The 23986-nt window shown below is 36.1% G+C and overlaps 3 protein-coding genes across 8 annotated transcripts; 2 read left to right on the plus strand and 1 right to left on the minus strand.

Annotated features, from left to right (window-relative positions):
* Positions 1–369: 369 nt before the first annotated feature.
* LOC109863940 (run domain Beclin-1-interacting and cysteine-rich domain-containing protein) lies at positions 370–4930 on the plus strand. Its single transcript, XM_020444641.1, has 9 exons — positions 370–992; positions 1098–1278; positions 1439–1590; positions 1710–1893; positions 1995–3541; positions 3633–3815; positions 3909–4091; positions 4171–4324; positions 4431–4930. Exons 2-9 carry the CDS (start codon positions 1099–1101, stop codon positions 4629–4631), a joined length of 2784 nt encoding a protein of 927 aa, XP_020300230.1. The 5' UTR covers positions 370–992; position 1098; the 3' UTR covers positions 4632–4930.
* A 649-nt stretch (positions 4931–5579) lies between these two features.
* LOC109863941 (G2/mitotic-specific cyclin-B3) lies at positions 5580–14440 on the minus strand. Of its 3 annotated transcripts, XM_020444643.1 has the most exons (9): positions 14365–14440; positions 13417–13684; positions 12514–12761; positions 11972–12304; positions 11284–11775; positions 11017–11172; positions 10648–10928; positions 10273–10324; positions 5581–9368 (listed from the first exon to the last, which is right to left on the minus strand). In XM_020444643.1, the coding sequence occupies exons 3-8, from the start codon at positions 12718–12720 to the stop codon at positions 10273–10275; spliced, it is 1521 nt and encodes a 506-aa protein (XP_020300232.1). In that variant the 5' UTR covers positions 12721–12761; positions 13417–13684; positions 14365–14440; the 3' UTR covers positions 5581–9368. The 3 variants fall into 3 exon arrangements, with proteins under 3 accessions (XP_020300234.1, XP_020300233.1, XP_020300232.1); XM_020444645.1 differs by lacking the exons at positions 13417–13684; positions 14365–14440 and adding an exon at positions 13283–13365 and having other exon boundaries at positions 5580–10324; XM_020444644.1 differs by lacking the exons at positions 13417–13684; positions 14365–14440 and adding an exon at positions 13131–13261 and having other exon boundaries at positions 5580–10324.
* LOC109863939 (peroxisome biogenesis factor 1) lies at positions 13979–23771 on the plus strand. 4 transcript variants are annotated; one of them, XM_020444639.1, is made up of 17 exons: positions 13979–14536; positions 14885–15100; positions 15185–15299; positions 15436–15810; positions 16194–16788; positions 16853–17064; positions 17146–17302; positions 17488–17650; positions 17888–18047; positions 18434–18756; positions 18839–18903; positions 19058–19117; positions 19605–19791; positions 19972–20145; positions 21829–21941; positions 22031–22137; positions 23216–23771. In XM_020444639.1, the coding sequence occupies exons 1-16, from the start codon at positions 14444–14446 to the stop codon at positions 22107–22109; spliced, it is 3087 nt and encodes a 1028-aa protein (XP_020300228.1). In that variant the 5' UTR covers positions 13979–14443; the 3' UTR covers positions 22110–22137; positions 23216–23771. The 4 variants fall into 4 exon arrangements, with proteins under 4 accessions (XP_020300228.1, XP_020300227.1, XP_020300226.1 ...); XM_020444638.1 differs by lacking the exon at positions 23216–23771 and having other exon boundaries at positions 13979–14220; positions 14305–14536; positions 22031–22228; XM_020444637.1 differs by lacking the exon at positions 23216–23771 and having other exon boundaries at positions 22031–22228.
* The last annotated feature ends 215 nt before the right edge of the window (positions 23772–23986 follow it).

Here is a 23986-nt window from a genome sequence, read left to right on the forward strand (position 1 = left end):
GTTTTATATGCGAACAAATAAAAAATCTTATGGCTATAGTAGATTCAAGAGAGTTGAAATAAAAAGTTACTAGTTACCGATAAAATATAACTAAATAAAGTTAAAAGATAAGAGTCTAAAAATGTAACTAGATAAAGTTAAAATTATTTAACTTTTTAACTTTTTAACTTAACTTTTATCTTTTTAACTAGACACTACCCAACCTTGCATATATGTAAGCGTCAAAACACGAAGTCCGGGCAGTTTTAGGATTGACTGGTCAATGCCCGAAAAATCTAACCTAATCCTAACCTAATCCTAACCTACCCTAACCTTTTTTTTCGGGTATTGACCAGTCAATCCTAAAACTGCCCGGACTTCTGGTTTTGACGCTAACATATATATATGTATAATAACTAGGTATACAGATATATATACAATAACTGGAGCATGATTCAACGGCTGCAATAACCTATATGTAACCCCAATGTGAACACACGAACTCCAAACTCTCGATAGGGAGAGTTGAGATCACTCGCCTTAATTACGCGCGGTCGAATAATCACAACGAAAGTTGGCCGTTTCGCGCTACTTCGTCGTATATCCATTGATTGACATCAAAGGCAGCTGTTGCGAGAAGACGAAGCAGACTGATAAAATCCGCCACTATCGTCGGAAGTGGATCCTCACTGTTAATTAATTGTAACAGTGGCAAATAACTTTTTGCGTCTCGTTGATCTTAACCAAACACACTTATGTCAATATACAATTGCTGCAATTTCTTTCCTTTATATTAATTTTATTACGGCACGAATCGGGCTCGAAATGCTCGAATCTGGACGTATATCTCGAACACGGTGAATTGTTGTCACGAATTCGGCAAAGTATACAGAATGTAAAGACATCAAGGATGCGATCTAGTGTGTTTACTTATGTATACCTACGAGACAAAATCATCACGTCGAACTTGTGAAATTTCTTCTCGTCATTGATGTCAATGAACAAGTGAACAGGTGAACAGAATTTTATATTATACGGAACGATTTACATGTGTGTATTTGTAAAATCAAAAACAGTACTCGAAAGGTTATGTATTGTTATGTGTTTTCATTTGACAGGATGACTGAGAATATTCACAACAAGGAACAATGGCAGCTACTTCAGAGTTTGCGATCGACTGTTGAAGGTCTGCTAATTGATGGGGTATCGAATGTATGGAATATTTACGGCGGTCTGAATCGTCTGCACAATGTGATGGAAAGGATATTTAAACATGGCTGTCGCATATTTGATCCCAATGTTAGTTGTATTTAACATTTCCGAAGAGAGTTCTGCATTTAGTGTTTCAAAAAATAAATATTAAATACACGATATATAAATATTTTGTTTTCCAAATTAAAATTTGCACAGAAAACAAAACGTTACGCACAGATGTTTCAAACTAGTAAATTTTTAAAAGGGCGAGCCAGACTGTTGGATATTTATTCAAGGACTAAATTGGCTTCAACCATCTTTAGCAACATCACCAGTGCTTTCAGAAAATGAGGATTACTTGTGTAATTTGCCAGCCAGGATAACATCTAAGAAAGATATGTTGTGGTTGTACAAAAGGTTTGTTGTCTTTCTTGTATTAATTAAACAATATGTTAATTTCTTCTTATTAATCCAAATCTGAAGAAAACTATTTGAATAAGCGAACAGATACCAACTATGATTTTATCTGTTTACAGTTTGGAGAATCATTCCTTATCACATAAGTTATCATGGCTTCTCTCTGATAAAGAACACTTGCTCTCTTGCCTCGAACCATGGGCATTTCTTTGTCAAGAAAATCTAGCAGAAGCGACACTTTTATATTTAAGAGCGGTCGAAAGAAACCAGCCTGTACTGCTTGCAGAAATCGATCCCTGTTTAGTGAGTAATGTTACAATCTTGCTGACGTTGCTTCGTGTCAGTATATAAAAGTTTCAGTGAGCTAAGCAATTATTTCTTTATTTTTCTGTCGTAACTTACAGTTTCTGCCAACGTGGGTCTCACCTAAGTCAAGCCCCAGGCGACATCGTCGCTCGTCCTCGTATCCGGTAAATTTTTCTGGCGCTAGTCGTATTTTTCCCCGAGATAAGAGCGAAAGTGTTCTTGTTCGTTGTCAAGTTTCAACGCAATCTATATTGAGCGAAAAGGACAAGAATAGTGTGGAAAATCAAGAAACAAAATCTGTGCAAATTACCAAGTCCACGGCAGCTAATGATGTCACGCAAAGAGTCAAGGTCAACACATCATTGAAAACTTGGAACAGTTTGCCTACTTTGGGAAGTTTTCACAATAGTGTCACGGCAGAAAATTCAGCCGCAATATCGTCGACTATTCAAAAAAGTAGCAGCAGCAATAGTAACATCAATCGCACTCGTATTATCGAACTGGCGGAAATCATCAACATCAATTACTCGGACTCGAAGCAACTCGTTGATTCCAAGACGGACAAAACAAAGCCCAAAATGCCTGTGAGAAAAACGAGGAGTCGGACGAAAATCAAGTGTAATCAGAGTAAAAAAACATTCGAAAAAACACAGTCAGCTTCGAACATTCATGAAGAGATGAAAAACACTATCGAGGAAACGCGAGCGATTCCGTCGACAGATTTACCGGATATGGCGAAGTTGATGGAACAATGCTCCACGCACAGGAAGACGTCTTTTTTCGTGGGCTCGGCTCCCGAATTCTCGGGCTCGTGGAGCATGGAGGTGGAGGGACAAAAGGACATCCGCACGCCGCGGAAGAGCTTTATGGAGGACGGTGGTAGCAGCGTGCAACCGATGGCGACTGGTTACTTTCCACGACCGGCCGAAGGCCAAAGCTTGACTAGTTTTCTGTCATCGGCAAGATTCTCGCGCGCTCACGACGCCGAACTGGATCGCGAAAACGCGCACTTCAGTATCTGCGAGGCAATGATCGCCGCTATCGAACAGGTTAAGTGTAATCGATTGCAGGACCGGCTGCTGGACGACGCAGGCGACGATGAAAGTGACGAGGAAATCAATCGTCTCAAGCAGCGAATTCGGCTGCGACGTCGACAACGTCAGGAGGAAAAGTGTCGGAGTAGAGGCTGGAGTCGTGGTGATTTGTTAAGTGACGGTAGGACCGATACGACTACGACCACCGATCAGAGTGTCAGTCCGTTGTCTACGTCCTCAAGCAGTCCGTCAGACAGTGTGCCTACTGATGATGTAGAAGATTCCGAGCTGGACGACGAGCGAAAGTTGAACGGCGCGTTCGCTTCGATCGCTACAGACTCAGTCCTCAGCGAAAGCAGCGTGTCCGCCGAGGGTGTAGCTTTGTCGCTTATCAGTCGTTTCAGCGAGAAACAATTACCTCGCGCGAGCGAACTGCAGTGGCTGGTTTCGGAGAAAGACGCGCCTCAGCGACTGTTACCGATGCCGAAGAGCTGGCCGGTCAGTCCGGACGAAATCGAAATCGACGGCTCACGAACTATTCCGTTGAGAGGAACAATCGAATGGGCCCCACCGCGACCGCAGATCATCTTCACGCCTCACCCGCCGCCAGTGTAAGTGCAAGAAAAAAATTAATGATATATATATGCTCGCTTTTTTATTACTTGTAAGTGCTTTCTTCTATCCGATTCTATAATTTTTCAGAAAACGAACACTAATAGCGAAACAAAATTATCGATGCGCCGGTTGCGGTATGAAAGTCGCCGTGAAGTACGCCCATCGGTTTCGATACTGCGAATACTTGGGTCGATATTTTTGCACCGGCTGCCACACGAACCAGGTCGCATTTATACCCGGAAAAATTTTATCCAAATGGGATTTCAATAGGTAAGATCTGTCTCTCTTGAAAAACTAAACCTAAAAATAAATTCAATAACATCGTCAGTATTCCTATATGTCACATTTCTTGGTTCTCGGCAGGTATCCCGTATCGAATTTCTCGTATAGATTACTGGACCAGATGATGTCGGATCCGTTGTTTCAAGTGAATGACTTGAATCCATTACTGTACAGACGAATAAAGCAGTTGGACAAAACAAGAGTTTTGCGCACGAAATTGTTCTTTCTGAAAGATTTTTTATTCATGTGTCGATTTGCTAACAGGTAAATTTCAGATTTTCGTGTGGACGTGCTACCAAACGAAAAGATCAATGACAAAAAAAAACAAAATTACTTGTTATAGTCTTCAAGATGCGCTGAAGAAGGAGCCGAATTACATGATAAACGATCCGCACGTATACTCGATTCAAGATTTGATAAACGTTAAGTCTGGTGTGTTATCCGTCAGACTGCAGGAGCTCGTTCAAATTTGTTGCGCGCACGTTGCAGATTGTGAGGTCTGTATTCTATAAATTATATCTTGTCGTTAGTTAAGTCGCACCAAAACCAAACGGTGTTTTGATTCACAACATTTCTATATTTCTACATGTACTTCCTTTGTAGTTGTGTCAAGCTAGAGGATTTGTGTGCGAGCTATGCTGTTCCAAGGACATCATATTTCCATGGGATCTATCGACTGTGATCCGATGTGAGAAGTGCGGCGCTTGCTTTCACACAGATTGCAAACACACGTCGAACAAACTCGAGTGTCCCAGATGTGTAAGGCTGCGTGCCAGACGAATCTCCAGAGATGAGAAACCCTGACGAACGACGAGGACGTATTGTTTTGTCACGCCGTTGAAAGTGGAATACGTATGTTAAAACCGATCGTATGAGTAAAATGCGAAAAGTCATCTTAAAGACAAAAAGTTTCACATAAAAGAACCTAACTAACCTTTTTTTGATATTACAAATTAGTTTTTTAGATACGTAGAAGACCTAAAATGTAGAAAACTGTAATATATAGTTTCTCCCCTGAACTTCTCTCAGATATCTGAGAGAGAGAGAGAGATATTAAAAAGTTTTTTAATATTATATATTGTATATTATATATTCTATGATATATAATACATAGTATATATTATATATATATATATATGCATACATCACTTATAATATATCAGTTATTACCTTAAGTATTAAATTAATAATTAGTTATATTGAATTGTATATAAAATAACTATTTCTGTGCTCACGTACTACACATACCACTTGTGTTCAAGAAATCAGCAGCAAAGTTCAGCAGATATCAGTGCTTACAAGCAAAGCAAAAGCTAGAGTTTAAAGAAAACTAATATGTTGATCTATTTTTGTTGTTAATGCAATGATTGTTTCGTTGTTCTATTTATTTGTTTTTTTCTAGTCTTTCGCGTGTAAGAGCATAGCTGATGAAGACTCGTTTGTTCTAAAGAAGCGCATTTCTCCCTTTACCCGGGATAATAAGTGTAAAAAAATTTACGCATGTTTGATAATTATACCAATTTGCAAAACGGCAGTTTCGCATCACAATTGACGATTCAAAATTAATTAATCAAGCGTTATCGAAATCCAGCTGTTGAAAAGACTTTCTTTTTACAAAAAGTAATCAATGCTTTACGATGGACAAAAATAATCCTATTACAAGTGATTATTATTTGATTGTTATATTTGCTGAACGCAGCAAATGATTTCTGAATACGTACACTCCGTTATAGTAAGATAAAAAAAAAAAAAAAAAAAAAAAAAAAAAAAAAAATAGATTTGCAATGTTCAGGATAATCCAATATATTCAATGTGTAGGAGGAACAGAGTTGAAAAAAAAAATATTACCGTCTGTTTAAATTAGTTCGTATAATGAATTTTAGTAACAATAGAGGCCTATAGTCTCTAATGAGAATAGTACTTGTGCCTCGGTCTCGGAAAACGAAGTGTCAAACAAACGAGACGTAAAATCATAGCGAAGACTGAAGCATTGTGATAATACACACGTCGGATTTCAAGTTTTTTGGGGAGACCTGGATAATATATATGAACGTTTACAAGACGCATTCTTTAGATACTATTTAAAAATGTACGTGTGAAATATGTTGATTTCTTTCTATAAAAAACTTATTCAAAATGTAATTAATATATTAAAACAATTCGCTATGTCAATAAAATGGAAACTTTCTTCAGAATCAATTAGCAAAAAAAAGTATACTTGCACATTTTTTTCCATTAAGTATAACACATTTGGTTCATATATATCTGGTGTTTCTTGAAACATTTGTGATAGTTAGATAGCCTTTTTTTAAATGAATTTGGACGGAGAAGTTTTAAAAATAATTTTACGTGTTTTTTAATTCAAGAATATAAAGTGAACATTTAACACGAACAAATATTAATTTTCTTGTAACCGTTTTATAAGCAATAAGAACACAAAATCAATATTGTCAATTATCACAAATAGCATAAAACCTCGCTTTTCCGATATGTAAAGATCAAATCTAACAATTCTAATTCTAATAAGTGCGTACCTGATTTTTACCGATATTTAAATCTCATAAGTATATATTTATTGTTTATTTATAAAAACGTATACACTGTTGAAGCACAGTAAATTAACAATAAAAAAGATTTTCCGAAAGAAAATTTTGTTAGAAGTTTTGTGTTGTTATATTTTCCCTCGACACATTTAACCAAACAAACTATAAATAAAACATTCTTTAATTTTACTTATATATTTTCATCTTGGAATTTAAATTTGTTCTCTACTATTTAACTCTATATTTTTAATTGTGCTACAAATCCGAAAGATTTTGTTTCTTTTTCTCTGCTAGCTAAGTTCGGAAAAAATCACAAGACAAATACATATGCAGTATATATATGTGTTGTTATAATTTTTATTAAGTTACATCTCGTTTATAGCGCACATGGTTACACACATATACTTTAGAATAATATAAACGCAATAGGGATTCATTGACAGAAAATATATCATTACTTATATACAACTAGAGCCTCAATTTTTAGGGCAAATTTTAATCTTGCATGCGTTCTTACACATATGCTCATAAATTCTTTCCAAACTTTTTTGTGCCTTAAGTAATTAATTAAACGGATTTATATATATATATATGTGTGTATATACATATATATATATATTATGTACACATCTGCAAATCTGAAAATCTCGAATGTATGTACACATAATATTTGTAATTTAACTCATTCATATTCTCTCGTTTCTGAGGTAACTAAAGATCTACCGACACGTTTCAAAAGTGCGCATTACATTTATATTCTTGCCAAAAACCATTGTATATGTGTGTGTGTGTATATATATATATATATATATAAATACTGTACATAATTAATGAATGTCTTATACACAGGGTAGTCACAAAATTTCTGTCGAACTAAATCTTATTCCTGTTTCTATAGATATTAGTTTTATGTACAAGACAATATTCATATATAATAATTTACTTGCCTGTAAAATAATTATTTGTTTTATCTTTGTAACGTTTTTCACGATAATTTCACAAAAAAACAAAATATATCGTTGAATTAATTTCAAGAAATACTGTATGCTTATGTTTGTTCATCTTTTAAAAATGCTGAAAAAATCTGGAGATTTGATTTACATATTGAAAATAAATATATTTAGAAAATCACTGCAACGGGCGAAATTACAGGTTCAAAAAGCGCACAATAATGAATTTATTTTATTCACACATGCCACGTCATATTTATAAATTTGTTTTTTTATTTCATAAGAAATGTTAATAAGATTTTGTAGCCACCCTGTAGAAGATAGTATAAAAAAAAAAAAAAAAAAAAAAAAAAAAAAAAAAATTTGACACTCACGCAATTGTCGTTTTGATTTTATGACACAAGCGATATCACAGGTGATTTTGTTCATTTTCTATTGATTTTCTTTCGAGGGAGAGAGAACTAATGTCATTTAAATATAAATTATATTGCGTCTCTGGAAACATCAGATCTTTTAAATAGTCATGTATATATAACTCTCAGACACTAACACCGTTTAAAATTAAGATACCGTCATATTTTCATTGCATCTTCAAGACAAATCACAAAAGCAGCTTTACTTTAAACGGTGCTTACATTTTTGGAAAAAGGCACACGCTGTGTAAATCAGTTACAATTTGGTGGTGTCACAGTTATTTGTCACGTAGAAGCTCAACAATCGCGATTTTCAATAGAAAAGAGAATTCTCTCACTAAGTTAAGTATATCAAAAACAAGAGTTTTTAAATTGTCAAAATATTGTACAGCTCAATTTTTGAACGATTTAAATATAGTTCACTCTCTGAATAAAACATTGAGCATAGAAATGTTCTCAATTAAATTTTACCTTTGGATAAGTTTTATCTGCAATAAAAATCTTGAATATCATTTGCATAATAATTAGAAACAATGTATATATTCCAGCGATTTGGATTTCATTACCATAAGTTTACATAAAACGCAACAACGATACATAACAACGCACCACTCCTCGGGTGCGTTCGCTTTAAAAAAACATCAGTCTGTCTTTTTATTGTTCTTTAAATGCAAAAACAAAGAAAGAACACAGATAGACCTACGCTCACAGCGCGCGTGTAAGCGTCCAAAGCAAACGCATCCTTCGTATGATAACACACCTTGAGCAAAAAATTGTAAGAGTTCGAAATAGACGTACCCATGTCATCATATTACATTATCGGTAGATAATCGGAAGTGTTATGAAAGTATTTTCAGTTACAAAAAAACACATTGTATTTAACTGATTAGTACAATTACGAGAATAGACTATAAAAAACAACACACACAATCGTTATTTTGAGAAACAAATGTTTACGAGCACACTCGTTCGAAGAGCGACTCTATCAAATCCCTGAAACATTGGTAATTTTAGAATGTGTCAACTCGATTTGTGTGAACAATAACGTCATATAATCAATAGACATACAAAAAAACAACTCGTATATTGTAGAAGATTGAGAATATTATTATGTAAATGATAAAGAACATAACGAAAACTTATCACCGTGTTTTTTTCGAGATTGTTTAGAAAAGTTAAAAAAACGATAAAAAAAAAAATCGGTTATTCCCAAAGTGTGTAGTAAAGTACGAAAAAGATAGTATAGTAGATTATGAAAAAGATAGTAGAAGTAGATAAAAAAGTAGTAGACATAGATAAAGTTTGTAAATGCAAAAGTCCAGGTTTTTATGGATCAAAGCGGAATATTGTGAATGAAAGATCTTGCTGTAGTACGTAATTTGCATTTCTTAGCTCAGTTTGAAAGGAAGTTTATATTTCCGCCAAGTGACAAAAAAAACCAAAAAGTCTCAAAAACTATAAATTTAACAAAATAACATTTATTTTTTGACTTATTCTTTAAATACATACATAAATTCTTTCTCGGTAAATCCGACCATGTGCGTTAGTTTTTTTGCAGTCTATCTCGTATGTTGGAGGAACTTGTCGTCGAGTCGATTTAAAATTTATTTTGCAAGGTGCAAAAAAGGCGTGGTGCTAAAATAAATTTTTGATAAAAAAAAAAAAAAAAGAAAAAAGTATATATATAAAATAGCCTATAAATAATTGAGAAAATGTAAAGTAGTATAAAGATTACCGCGCGTTATAAGTATAAATATATATGTATATATTACTAATAAGTGCAAATCCCTTTAGAGAATAAGTGCCGATATAATGCGTCACTGTGAATATTCGGCAAAGATTAATAGTGAAAAGAAATGTACACAATTGGTGTTTAAATGGAGTAGATTTCCAAAAAAAATTCTTTATAACTCGTTATTTTTGTTCCAAGTTCCAAGTGGATGAAATTATAGTGTTTTATTCCATAAACATTATTGCATAATTCTCAGAAATCTTTGAAATTGATAAAATTTTCTAATTGACTTAAATAAAAATAACTAAAATCTTGAAGTTTCAAGTTCTTCTAATGTACAATACACATTCTGAATAGCGTCTTTGTTTTTTTTTCCTTCTTTTTCTCTATCTTTTACCACCACTTTCGCTCAGCGCAGACGGCGAAATGACGCATTACACCGACATTTATTTGGATTTCAATAATAATACTAATGATAAAAAATACTAGTAAAGATCATGTTTCCGATATACATGCTGATATCAAAATAATGACCATTAAATGTAACATTCGAAATTTTTTCACGTTTCCATCATCATCGTCAACGCACGTTCACAGTTTAGAGAGCAATGTTATCGTTTATTCGCATATACCCATTTACTTCAATTAGCGACTAAATCGATCTAATAAAAATTGGCGCGACTTTCGATTTTGGTTTTCATTCTGCGTTTTGTCAAAATAAGCCATATGTGTGTATCGGTGTTTTGTAATTTCAAATACTTTTCTTATAAAGGAATTATTTTTATTATTTTAGTTTTAATATATTACCTATATATCTAAAGTTTCTTTTAGAGGCAGCTTTGCTACTTCGTGGAAAACCCTAAAATGCAGACAAGATGACGTGTATAATAATCTTTCTCACGTAAGAGATAGATTCTTGACACATAATATATATATATAAAAAAACATAAAATCGAGATAATAATATCGCATATGTGATCGGAAATAACTTCTCTATTCTGTAGCGTTAAAATAAAGAAGAGTTTGCATCGTAAGAAACATTCAATACATCATTTGAACACAATCGCAACACGATATATCTTGACCACTAATTCGCATAACTAAATGAACTAAACTAAAATAAAACCAAGTTTTCAAATAAAAAAATTTGAATTATAGAGAAAAAAATTTTCAAGTACTTACGGGTGACTGTATTTGTTTCGGACGGTCATCAAAGAGTCCTTTTGTTTCTTATGTAAACTATGATTCAAGAGATGGCAAATATCTCTTATGTCTTCGAGTTTATAGCCACTATAATATTCTAGTGTCGGAGTCCATCCCCCTAAATCTTTCATTAGCATCGCTAGTAATAGTGCCGCTGCCGCCATTTTGCTATCGCTGAACGTAATCATCGAATAATCCATCAGCGAGTGTTCCAATATAAACCGAGCCAAAGTTAACGTAGACATAGACACTTTTGCACACTAGTTTTAAACAATTGAATCAGTAGCAATTCGTATTGAAAACACATTTGTAAAAATTCGATGTAAATTCAATAATTCTCTTGCTTACCCTAGCGTAACGCCGAAGAAATCTATAAGATAGTGGTATTCCTAGATCGAAATTGACTACTTTTAAGACACTTATTTCCATTCTAATTAGTTCTCTCTGAGAATAAGCGCCATCACATATGTACAAAAAATCTTCTACCATCGGTGGTATCCTTTCCTGGAGTCAAAGTCAAGAACAAATTTGTATAATATATTCAATAGATAAAAATTTTATCGAACAAAAATCAATCCGTACAAGTTAAACGATGGGAATGTAAATAAAACTTACATCAAATTTACATGCTATAAAGAGACTGGCAGCGCCCAGCAATTGCAGGGTTTCTTTGCTGACTGTTACTTTTGTTAGATATAGATCGACTAATTTCACGGCCAAATACAAAGTCTCATGATTGAGCTCGAACGATTCTTGCACCTCGACCATCCAATCGACAAGCAAGGCTCTCATCCATTGAGAGAGACTAACTTGTCGTTCCATATAATTGCTGATCGTAAACAAACTTTCTCGACTTTTCAGATACTCGAAAATATCCATCGCGTAATGCGACACTTGAAACGGATCGAGCCAATTTTCAACGTCGAAGTCCCACTGCACACCCTCTGGTAGTTTTCTCTGAGGCACCATCATCAAGGTAGTGGCAGAGACTTTCTTCTCCTCCACGAAAGACACGTTGTTTTTATCATTTTCCTCAGGTTTTGTCTCGCACACATTTTCCTTATTCTCGATATTTTCCTCCTTCTCTGTTTCGTTTTTATCATGTTCCTGTACACCTCAAGTCTGTTTTATATTTTAAATAATTTCTCTTTGCTAATTATAAATGTCAAAATTTCTCTTGAGAAACCGATTTACTAAATACATATAATGAATAAGAGTACTACGCGATTAAAATTGTTTCGTTGAAATTCAGAAAAAAAAGGCAAAGTAGATGTTATATTTACACTACACAAAATGTTTTTACCTTAGTGACTGTACTGCTTATACCCGAGAATCTTATGCTATCCGTTATGTCTTCCAAGGCACTGATGTAGAGCGAGCCGTCTGACTTCTCACTCTCTATACTCTGTCTAACCTCTATACATTTTACAACCTTAGAAGATATTTCCACCTTCTTTTGATCTTTGATAATAATGGGTTTTACTCGAGATGGTTTTGATTTTGTCAATATAGGTTTAACAATGCTTCCAGGTTTGTTAACAGCAATGTTACTTCCTGATTTTTTATTGTCATGTTGTTTAGCTTGAGTAATTGTCTTTTTTAGCACATGACTTTGTCCTCCTAACGTCGTAATGGCCTGATAAATGACAAGAAACACAAAATAGAGAAAACACGAGTTTATCCTTGTGTAAAGCTTACGTACTGACACTTTATGTTTTCATTGTAAACTTTTTTTTATGTTTCTAAATTTCAATGCAGACCACCTAATAGTAAACTAACCAAATTTAATTGAAATTTACCTTGCAATTTTTTGGGAATAAGAGTTTAAGAATATGGACTACGTACATTAGTGATATTTGCGAAGGCAGATCTCTTGGCAGTCTTTTCTTTCAGAGGCGAAGCCTCCGCTTTTCTTTTGGACCGAGTATCTCTGACATTGGGCTGTTTTAATAAATTGTTCAGTACAGCATTCTGTCTCCTGGTTGTTACTCCTGTTCTCAAAGCAGCCGTACTGGTCTGTCTGTTCTGTCCAAGTACTTTTGGTGGTGCCATTTATGATGCAATGACAATTTAATGCTTCTATGTACAAATTCCTACAATTCATAGTTTAACAAAAAGAAAATTATTAAAATAAGAATTTCAAAAAATATGTACATTAAGAAAAATCATTGAAGTGCAATAGCACACGAATGAGACTAACAATTCCGAGACAATTCTTAACATATACTCGATTCAATAATTCAACAGTTTTTGTGAAACTGATTCACGGTATCGATTTTTTTCGTAAACATAGAAGATTGTCAATATACACACAATATGTTCTACTACAAACTGTACCGCGAAAATCGTTCAATTCGCGTTCAAAATAACGCGAAACTATTTGGTTATCCACCAACATACAATTTTACATTATTTTCAGTGATAAATCATGTGTTTTTTACATTTTTTGCGAGCGAACTTACTGCTCCAAGGGAGCGCGAAGAAAACGCGGGAACTTGCCGGGCATTCGCCGCGTGTGGTTAGAAAAATGATGTCACGATGGATGCGAAAAATTATCTCATCATCCTCGACTATCCGGTGAATCGAAATCGTATTGTTTAACCAAATAATTCACCGATGCACATCACCGATCCCGGTGGTGAAGGTCGCGAAGAAAAATGTTTATTCGGCGACAGGCAATATGGTGGTGGTCTATCAACAGATCACGATGCGGTCATCGGGACATAGATTGGAAGTGATGTTACGCACCTGATTGTGATCAAGTCTCGTGCCGTGTAGACGGTAGAAAGGCCGTTATTCATCAGATCCTCGCATGCCGCTCGTTCGCTCACCTAGTACTTCGGACGGTCGCGTCACGTCGACCGCCTGATCGGACGCAAACCGAACTTCACGCGACGACGAAGTTGAATTCAAACTCACAGTTACAGCTGCTCGCTACGCGTCTATTGGCCAATACACAACGCAGCGCTCGACCAATCGCACACCGACTAAGGTTTTATGGAAACCGGCCGAAGACCTGAACACACATGTCGCATTAATTTTTATTTCAATTTTTACGTAAGGAAGACTAGAAGCTGCTGTCATTCAAGTCGAAAAATCAGAACGAGTAAAAATTTGATGACGGGAGATCAACCAATTGCTTCTCCACTTTTGTGGAACGAGATTTATTAGAGAATCAAACCAACAACGACGATTCCGTTCTGTAAATGTCTCATGTGAACCCCGTCGCCAAGCTTAAGGTTAAAACAAACGCGAGAGAGAAATATTCAGTTTCGATCCTTCTTCCTCTTTACACACCTTGTATATATATATCTGTAAGATTTACTTCCAATAAACAAATCTCGATTTAACTACAGGTGATTCTTAACGTGCTCCGATGTTTCCAAAAACTTTCATTTAAATTTATTTTATTTATAATTTTTTAATTCATTGTGTGAAAAATTATATTTGACCTAATTTTTGTATACATATTCGACGTTGACTTTACAGTCGCATCTCAAACTGACACTAGCCAAACAAAAAAACATTTATACACGCATCTTCTTTTTTATGGTAATTTGTTTATCTTTCATGACGTTAATCAGCGACATGATTGGGAATTGCGCCACTTTGACTACGTCGCATTTGCGTTTTCAGTCGAGCGGCCGATACAGCGTAATTACAACGAGCGCTTAAGTGTAAGGTTCATTTCCTCACCGGGACGTGTGTTTATCGTGCGAGTTTTACAAAAATTGTATTTCGTTGATTTTCATGGCCGTGTCGCGTGCGCCAAAAAATGCAACGCGAACGTCTCGTCGTCAAGTACGTTCCGGCGAACAATTGCTTCGCACAGCTGTCGACCACCTGGTTGCGTCGTTCAGAAACTGAGGTTGGTTCTCTCGCAATTTTACATAATACACAATTGATTCCTTCTTTTCTCACCAAAATAAACCGTCACGTGATCCACGTACGCCATCTTCGAGCCACAGTAACGCTCCCTACGAGCGTAACTGTAAATACTATTTTGTAAACAAAACAATTACTATAAATAATTATCCAAGTTTCTTGCATTTCTTTTATTTAATTTTTGTCATTGTTTCTGTTTGTTACTTATTTTTTTACTTCAAGTGTAACAAAATAAGATTCGAAGAGTTTTTGATTTTCTTTTATCATTTGACGATAAAAACCGACGATCGATAAAAACCTGATCTACTAATTAACAAACACTTGATTGCAGGAGAACGCGATTGAAGTGTTGCATAATGGAAGGGTATATTATCTTTCCTGCGTCCCTCGCGTTAGTGGCAATGAAACGTTGCACATCGGTGCGACTTTTGCAAAAAATTTGCACATACAAGAGGGCGACGAGGTGTTCGTGTCCTCTCTGAAAAATGCGCCTTCGTTGAGCAGCGTTCAAATTGTCCCTCGCACGACTAGCGATCGTGAACTTTTGGTACGAAAATTCAAACTCGTTAGCTGTGCTGATTTTACCGACTGAATTAATTAATTAATTAATTAAATCATATTTTCGTGATAGGAATTGCAAATGGGAAAGGTGCAATCGAATCTTTTGAATCAAGTGAGAATCGTCGCGAAAGGACAGCCAATCGTGGCGTGGATTTCGAAGTTTTCTTCTGTAACTTTTACCGTAGGCAAGTTTGTTTGGTTTTTTTTTTTTTTTATATCTATTACGGAGAATATTTTGCCGAACAATGTTAAAGCTCTTTTTTTATTTTACTCTTTTAATATTATTGTTTAAAAAAAATATTTGTTTTGCGATCCTTGCAGAAGATACAGAGCCGAAGTTCACATACGGATTGCTCAAACAATTCACGGAGATGCACGTGCTCGACGCAGCCGAAAATGCGACGATAAAAAACGAGAAGTCTAGTGAAATAAATAGTTCTTTGAGTCAAATCTTGTCTTACTTCTCGAAAGGGAAGGATCGTCGCGATCCGAAGAACGGTGCCGCGAACTATGCGTTGTTGCAGAGTTTTCGCGAAAGAAGCGCACCTCATGTGTTTCGCGTATATCCTTTGCCGGAATTCTCGTCCTTCGATCAATTTAACGCTCACGACATGATTCTGCGGTGTCCCTATCACGTATTGATTCCGAGGAAGTGTTTACCGAAGGATGTAACATCGACGAGTGGACCGACAATGTGTAAATTTTTATCGATGGCTAATTAGAAGAAATTTTGTTCAATTTTGTTTTCCTTGACTCAACTTCTTTTGAGTAAACACCAATGACTTCGGTCAAATTCTCTCCCTTTGTATTGCCACCCTATTACAAGCCAGCTTTTTGTTTTTTGTTAAATTACTAGTCAGTTACTGATTGATAATTATACATATGCGCGGTAAAATGTCGCGCAACTCGTACCAAAGAGTGGAGCAAAACAGGGAAAAGTTGAGTCAAGGAAACAGTTTCGGTCCCGAAAAGTTTAATCAAGAACTGTTGCGATTTTTCTAGTTTTTTATTTGTGAAAAATTAGATTTGTAGATAAACTATATTTGGTTTTAGTAGAGTTTAAGTAACTTCCTTCGCAGGTAAAATCAGAAAAGTACCAGAGGATCGGCAACATGTTAACATCACCGATACAAGTTTCTTAAAGGACGAAGGATCTTCTTCCTTTCCAAAATCTCCGCAAGAACTTACCGTAAAACTTTACGTTCTTGAAGACATCTTAGAAAAGTGTTCCGCGACTTTGAACAGAAATTATTTCGTTTTGAATTCGATTCATTCTTGCGTGTACGCGTCGGCGAGTATGAGGAACACTTTGAAGCTGAAAACCGGAAGCAGAGTGATTTTGCGAACGACGGCAAAGGAAAGCGAATGGCCGAAACCGTTATCGGTGAATATTTTTCCCTCCGATCAGTCGGTTACGACAAAGATGTTCGAAAATTACGTGAAGTTCCATTCGAAACACGAAGTGTTATTGCTCAACTCGTGTTCAACAATTTTGCTCGACGACGGTAAACGATGCGTCGTACAAATGTCACCGTCCGAATGCGATTGCGCGATGATCGATGAAACGGATATGAAAAACATTATTGTTCACATTCGATCTGTCTTGCCGAGCGATTCGGAAATTTCGGAAAATTCTTTTAAAACAAGTCTAAAACTGAAGACACTTTCTGTGAGGTAAATAATAATAAGATACACGCTTAATTACAGTCAAACCTCATTAATTTTGTCACAATTACAGATATATTGAGAATATTCTCGAAGACTGCAAGATTTCGCTCGATCTCAGTTTAGGTTTGAGACCGACGAACTTCCGATACGATCGGGAAAATATTCTGATCTGCGGTAATCTCGGTTCGGGCAAAACGACTATCTGCAGGATGTTAATCGAGCGCTATCAAAAGGAGCCGTATTTTGTGCACACGCATACGATCGATTGCAGATCGTTGAAAGGTAAAAACGGTGACAGCATTTCAAATAATCACGACACATAATTTATCAAGTATTTTGTTAATCATAGTAGTCATTGATTAGGTAAGAAAGTTGAAGCGATGCAGAAGATCATCACGTCCGCTATAAATGAATGCGTATATTATCAACCGTCCATACTGTTTCTGGACGATTTGGAGAGTATTACCAATGCGTCGTTGAACGACGAGGAGAATACGATAGATGCGACGAATGCTTCCAGGTACATAAATACGCATTATTCTTTAAGAGTGACACAATTGTATACCGAATGAAAAGACAACTTTTTAACCATTTAAATTACATTTCTCTCAATGTTATCCGTCAATGTAAAAAAAAAAGGTAAAATATGCTAGAAATGGTGATCGACGAAATCTTTCAATTCAGGATCTGAAATTGACTTTTCAGAATTACCGATATGCTGCTTACAACTATCACAGAGTATCAAAGATTTCATTATATTTCGATCGTTGCCACTTGTGTTGGTGTAAACAAAATAGGTTCGAAATTGCGACCGGCGAGAGGGGCACAATTTTTCAGAACAGTTTTGAACGTTCCTATTCTCGAAAAGGTACAATCTTTTGATAACAAACAACAATAAATAAATAAAAATAAATATTTTTGTTTTTTATGTTGTTTTCACTGATTTAATTCGAGTTTCTCGGCGATATTTTCAATTGTTTGTCTGTGGGTTTTGTGACGAACGCCCGTTTGCATATCCCGATCAAACTTCCTTATTGCCGCCTAAGTTAGAATGTTCGCTCGTTAATTTCTGCATATATCGTTAACGCATGTCGTGACTAACCAGGTGGATAGAATCGATATTTTGCGATTAACGCTCGAGGACAAGTTACGCGTGCACGGAGACATGAATTGGAATTACTATGGAAACAAGACTGAGGGCTGGATGCCTCAGGATCTCGTCGATCTGGCGGAGAGAGCAAAATTTGTCGCGTGGAAGCGTCACGGTAAGAGAAGGAAAAATATCAATAGATCACACTTGTAATTTTAAACACAACAATTGCCTCAGAACAGAAAAGGTGGCAACATGAGAAACAACGCAACATCGCGTAATACTGTTTGTAGTTGCTTCTCGAATGTTCTTCGTAGTATTAAACAACAATCAAATCGCGAAGCTTCGGCAACAAAGATTTTTTTGTATCGAGAAAATTTATCTCGTTTGATTTGTTAATTTTTTATCTCATATCTGTATATATTCTTAAAAATAATGTTCATTGAACAAAATTTTTTGCATAATCTTTTAGTTTTTCGTTTAGTATAATTTTATATTGTACTATATCTCTCTGTGATATTCAATTTCGAGTTATACATTTCATGTTCTGTTCGTTCCAAGTGGCGGAGAAGTTGAAACCACCAATTATCGTGACGGAAGAGGATGTTAACACGGCGTTAGAAGATTATACACCCATGTCTCTGCAGGGCGTACAGTTGTACAAGAGCGGCGATCATTCCTGGTCTGATATCGGTGGTTTGGCAGAGACAAAGCGTTCTCTCACGGAAATTCTACAGTGGCCGCTTAAGTATCCGGAGATCTTCAAAAATGCACCGATAAAACTTCAGAGTGGCGTATTGTTATACGGAATGCCCGGTACCGGCAAGACAATGCTCGCCAAAGCGATCGCCGGTGAATGTGGCGTAAATCTGATCAGTATTAAGGTTGTGATGCTTAAAAAAAATAATTTTAATTATGATTAATTTTTCTTTTCATTTTTCTAAACACTGATGAATTTTGTTACAGGGTCCGGAATTGCTCTCAAAATACATAGGTGTTAGCGAGGAATCTGTAAGAAATGTATTTGAAAGGTGCGTATGTATAATATAAACTTACTCTTTTGCTTCCAGCAAAAGAATTTACAGAATTATTTTGCTTTATATTTTATTTACTTAAAGATTTTACATATATTTGTGTTCTCATTTGTAGTTTTTTTTTAAATATAAATATATCTTTTCTCGATAGAGCACGTCGAGCCAAACCATGTGTACTGTTCTTCGACGAGTTTGATAGTCTAGCGCCCAGGTGAGTAATCAATAAGCAAATGATATCGCTTATTTGATTTTCCATTTTTTATCTAAAAATCATCCCAATATCACTTTTTAACGTTAGACATTGTGTCGTGGACCATTTAAAAACGAAGTATATGTGAGGTAAAATAAACATGGAGATAAAAAAGAATTAGTTAGAAAAATAAGATAAGGTGTATATGCGCAAGATATAGTTTTATCGTGGTTTTATCTACGTTTCTTACCTTTCTTTCTTCTGTCGTTCTTCATATCTGTTATCTTCAACAAAAATTCCAATTCACATTTCGAGAGATTCAAAACTATATATTTCACCATTCATTTATTTTAATGTTTTGTTTAATCAAATTCAACAACTGCATATTTTTAGTATAGATATTTTTTTGACACATTATTAATGTTTTCATTAACTTCACATTATTAATGTTTCTTCTTATTTTTTTGTCAAAGAGATATTATAAGTACTTATTGTTATTTTAAATTAGACGTGGACACGATAGTACCGGAGTCACCGATCGGGTGGTGAACCAGCTACTAACACAACTTGACGGAGTTGAAGATCGCGAAGGAGTGGCGGTGGTGGCAGCGTCTTCAAGACCAGACTTGTTGGATCCGGCTCTATTGCGACCAGGACGTCTCGACAAGTGTTTGCACTGCCCTTTGCCGAATGAGGTTAATATATTTATGACAAGTTTTTAACTTTGTTCTATGGCGACAATTATTTCTCGACAATTTTTTCTCTAACAGTTTTGGAAATAATAAAAAAAAATCAAATAGTACGTTAAACTACGTTGATAACACTAAAGATAATGCAATATTTAACACCAATTAATTGATTTTGTTTCTTTGCAGATGGAAAGAGAGGCGATCTTCGAAGTATTGTCTCGCGCGCAAAATATCGATACAGCGGAATTGAATCTAAAAGAATTGGCTCAACTTTCTGTTGGATTTACAGGAGCTGATATTAATGCGGCAGTTACTATGGCGAGACTGTCAGTATTTGAACATGTTTTGCAAACAAAAACTGTAAGTTTTAACATAATTAATTTTCGCACTCTCAATTATAATGATAGAATGTAAACTGCGATACACGAAATTACATATAATCAACATTAAACTCTATTAATATTTAAATTACTCGAAAAAAATTCAAATATTCATAAAACTTAAAAACATTTTTACCGTCACACTCTTCCTATGTTTTGTCTTGAAAATAACTTACTTCCGACAAAACCAAAGGTGATTCGAGTATACAAATATACAGATATCGCGGATGTGTCCTAGGTAAATACAGCAAGAGTTGTGATAAAATACCTAGCAAACTTTTTCTTTCAGTCGCTCCCAGTTTGTAAATGATGACTTTCAGACCGTTCTATTGACTCGGACTTTTGTATAAGAGCGGGAGATCGCATCGCTAATGGCCGAATCGTTTTGTTGCTGCTGTTGTTGCTGTAGTATCGAAGCAGCATCATAATGAAAAGCGCTTCTCGCTCTCTCGAGAATCATTTGTAGGGTAGCTTCCGAAGTAAGATAGTGCGTAATGACGATAATATCGTTAGGTGTGCACCCTACGGTGTGTACACACGGGTTGCGCGCCCGGGTGCGAGTTGAAGGATGGTAGAAGGGAAAGAGGTGGGAGTAAGATCGAAGGGAGTTCTGCAGAGGTTGTAGGTGCCGCGCGATATAACCGAGGAAACGTAGACTGGGTTTATTAGCACATGGTGCCGAGAGCGCCGAGCGACCAAGCCATCCCCTTCGGCATTCCTCTTCATCCCCCGTGCCGTCTTCCCCACGCCTCGCTGCACGTCGAGGGGGTTATTATCTTATGCGTTATAATGATACACGGTTTAAGGCCCGCAGCGGTCCCGTAAGATCGAAAACCAGACAGCCATCCCGCTAGTTAAAACGCTCGTTAGCTTTCAGACGTCTTCGATGTTTCTGCTATTAACCTTTCGGACGCGCGCGTCTGTTCATTTATGTTGTGTTTGTATTTATCTTATTCTAGTAGTTTATACAATATGTGTATGAGAAAGCGATTGTATACTGACATCAATATGTTACAAGTATCTTTTTTTATATCTACTTTGTATATAAACTGCCAAGAATATATTTATCATTAAATAAGAAAAAGTAATAAATTACATAAATTATATAAATTATGATTCTATTCATTAGTACATATGGTGTGCATGTACTAATTTAATTAATCAGATTATATCAGACACATGTGTTAAAAGATTACGCGAGAGAGCGCTTCGAAGTTTACGAGGGGCAAGTGGCGCGCGTTTCACGGGAAGCTATTAATTAATTCGCATCGGAGAAAACGAAGTTATACGGCGGCACTTACCTCCCGGAAGAACGCGAGTATCCAAACTGTGCGTCTAATTAGTGAGTGAGTTTCCAGAGAGCGCGACGCATCAAAAGAGAGAAAGAGAGAGAATGTGTGTGTGTGTGTATGTATGTATGTATGTATGTGTAAGAGACGGCGAAATAGACGCGTTTTGCTGTGATAAGCGATTATATATGGATAGAAACGTGAGATGTCTTCCGAAACAAGATGTATTGCGCTTAACTTCAATAGTAAAATAATTCAACTTGACAACATTATTAGCATGCAACATTAAGCTTTCGTAACATGTCGCAAGATAAACTAAAAATTTATATGTTATATTTTAAGAATTTAAGAGTTTCTATTATAATTGTGTACAGGATGGCAAGGCCGAGGCAACCGATGTCAGAGTTACGCAAATGCATCTCGTGGAATCTGTTGAATCAACGGAGCCGTCTTTGTCCGCCGCGGAAATATTAAAATACAATAAAATGTAAGTAGCACATAAAGAAACTAAATTTATATAAAAAAAAAAAAAGAAAGAAAGAAGAATAATTTAATTTATTTGTTTAAAAATTGCAGCTACAAACACTTTCGACTTTCTAAAGAACATAACTCTTCAGAGGATGTGGTGAAAAATCAAAAAGCGACACTGGCTTAACTTCTGGGAAAATAGTCGTTCGATTCAAGTAAATTAATTTTTTTTCACGAGCGAATTCTTGATTAAATTAATTTTCTTTATATACAAAACAAAGTTATAAGAATCTTTTTACAACATGTACAAACAATAAAGATAAAATCTAAAGATAAAAGATAACAAAGAGATGTTTACTCTTCCAATATATAAATAATTTAACACTTGAAAAAGATGTGATAGGTATACATGTAATATCACATAAAGTTTAGTTAACCGTAGATATGATGATGATGTAATTATACGTAACGCTTAATAATCGTCCGAAAACTAACACAACCCATCGTAATCCGGCACGCGTGCTTACTTTTTGTCGCGTGTTCTTTAGGCTTTTGCCTAGAATCAATGTTTCTTCGACGAGAATCCGCATTTACTCGAACGTACTTCGCGATAGAGATTTCTCTTTGCATATATGTATACCTGACGCGAACCGCGGCGGTAGCTCGCGGGCACAAGCTCAGGAGAGCGGATGTCGCGCCGGGGCAAAGTTAAATTAAATCATGGGCGAAGGCAGCTAATATTGTAGTTTATCTGGCGGGACATTAGCGCGGTGAAATATGCGCCTCCTGCGCACCGGCGAACTTAAAATCAAGATCTTGGGCGAACTTCCCAGCCCCCGATGCCCGAAACGCGTCGAGACGCCGGCGCGTCCTTCCTGCTAAGTCGCTCGAGAAAATACTAATTATTATACCGATTATTAATACGAAAAGTTGCCGCGGCGCTAAGTCGGAGAGCTTGAGGAGAGTTAAGATGGAGTTTCGCGGCACCGGAGCATCCGGATTACGCTCGCTGCACTCATGCCAATTAAGGGGAGGGAAAAGTGGGCCTCGACTGAGGTTAAGCGCATCGCGCAACGGCAGATAATGAGTTTATAGTGTAAGCGAGATTGTATCGCGGCGTATGTCGCCATGTTATCTGGCGAAACTTGGCGTTGGATCCGTTATTTTTTTTTTATTCGCTGAGATTCAAATTTACACTCTACAATTGCACATGTACTTTTGACACGAAATATTATTACGTAACTTTTTAATATTATTTCGGTGAATAATATATTTTATATTCTTTCTTCGTAGAGTGAAACATAATCGAAAACAAGTAAAATTGAGCCGCGAATTGGAAGAAAGATGCGCAATGCGGGAGAAAATGCTCGCAGTAGTAAAAGTTGACGAGAACGACGACGACAACTCTGCTTAGCATAAAAATGGCCAATTACCCGACTAACAAGCAACGGTCGAACTACACGAAGAGAGAACCGTTGGGCGACGACGAAGGCGGCTAACTCCGTTAGCGCTTCTCCGCGCCCGTCGAAGAAGATTAGTTAGCGTAAATACCGCCGGTTGACGCATTTTTATTCCTGATTACCGCTTCTCGCCGCGCTAATTCTATTGGCACAGTCGACATTCGAAAAACTTGACTTCACACCGGCAACAAATTGCCGTTCTGCAAAAGAAGGAAGAAACTGAATTCTAGGCGCACAGGGATATGATGGTGTTCAAGCACAAAGATATAAAGAAAAAACATGTCGCATTTTGTTTTGTGGATAAACTAATCCCGCTCCACACTCTACGATGAACATAAGGGGCGACAATTGAGCAGCGCAGTGAGAAATTCGAAGAATAACAAACAATAGGACATCAAACGGTGAGTAAATTCAAACGGATATGTTCTCCTTCAAAAAAACTTGGCGAAATTAAAAGAAAGTGATATAAAAAATATAAAAAGAATTGAAAATGGAAGATATTAAATTTAAAAGAAAAAAGAGAGAGAGAGAAGAAATATAGAAATTTATATTATGCTGATTGTTTGATCGTCAAGTAAAATCAAAATCTTCATTCGTCAGTGGT

Source organism: Pseudomyrmex gracilis, unplaced genomic scaffold (genome assembly GCF_002006095.1).
Source record: "Pseudomyrmex gracilis isolate BER0280 unplaced genomic scaffold, ASM200609v1 scaffold_14, whole genome shotgun sequence".
NCBI classification, from domain to species: domain Eukaryota; kingdom Metazoa; phylum Arthropoda; class Insecta; order Hymenoptera; family Formicidae; genus Pseudomyrmex; species Pseudomyrmex gracilis.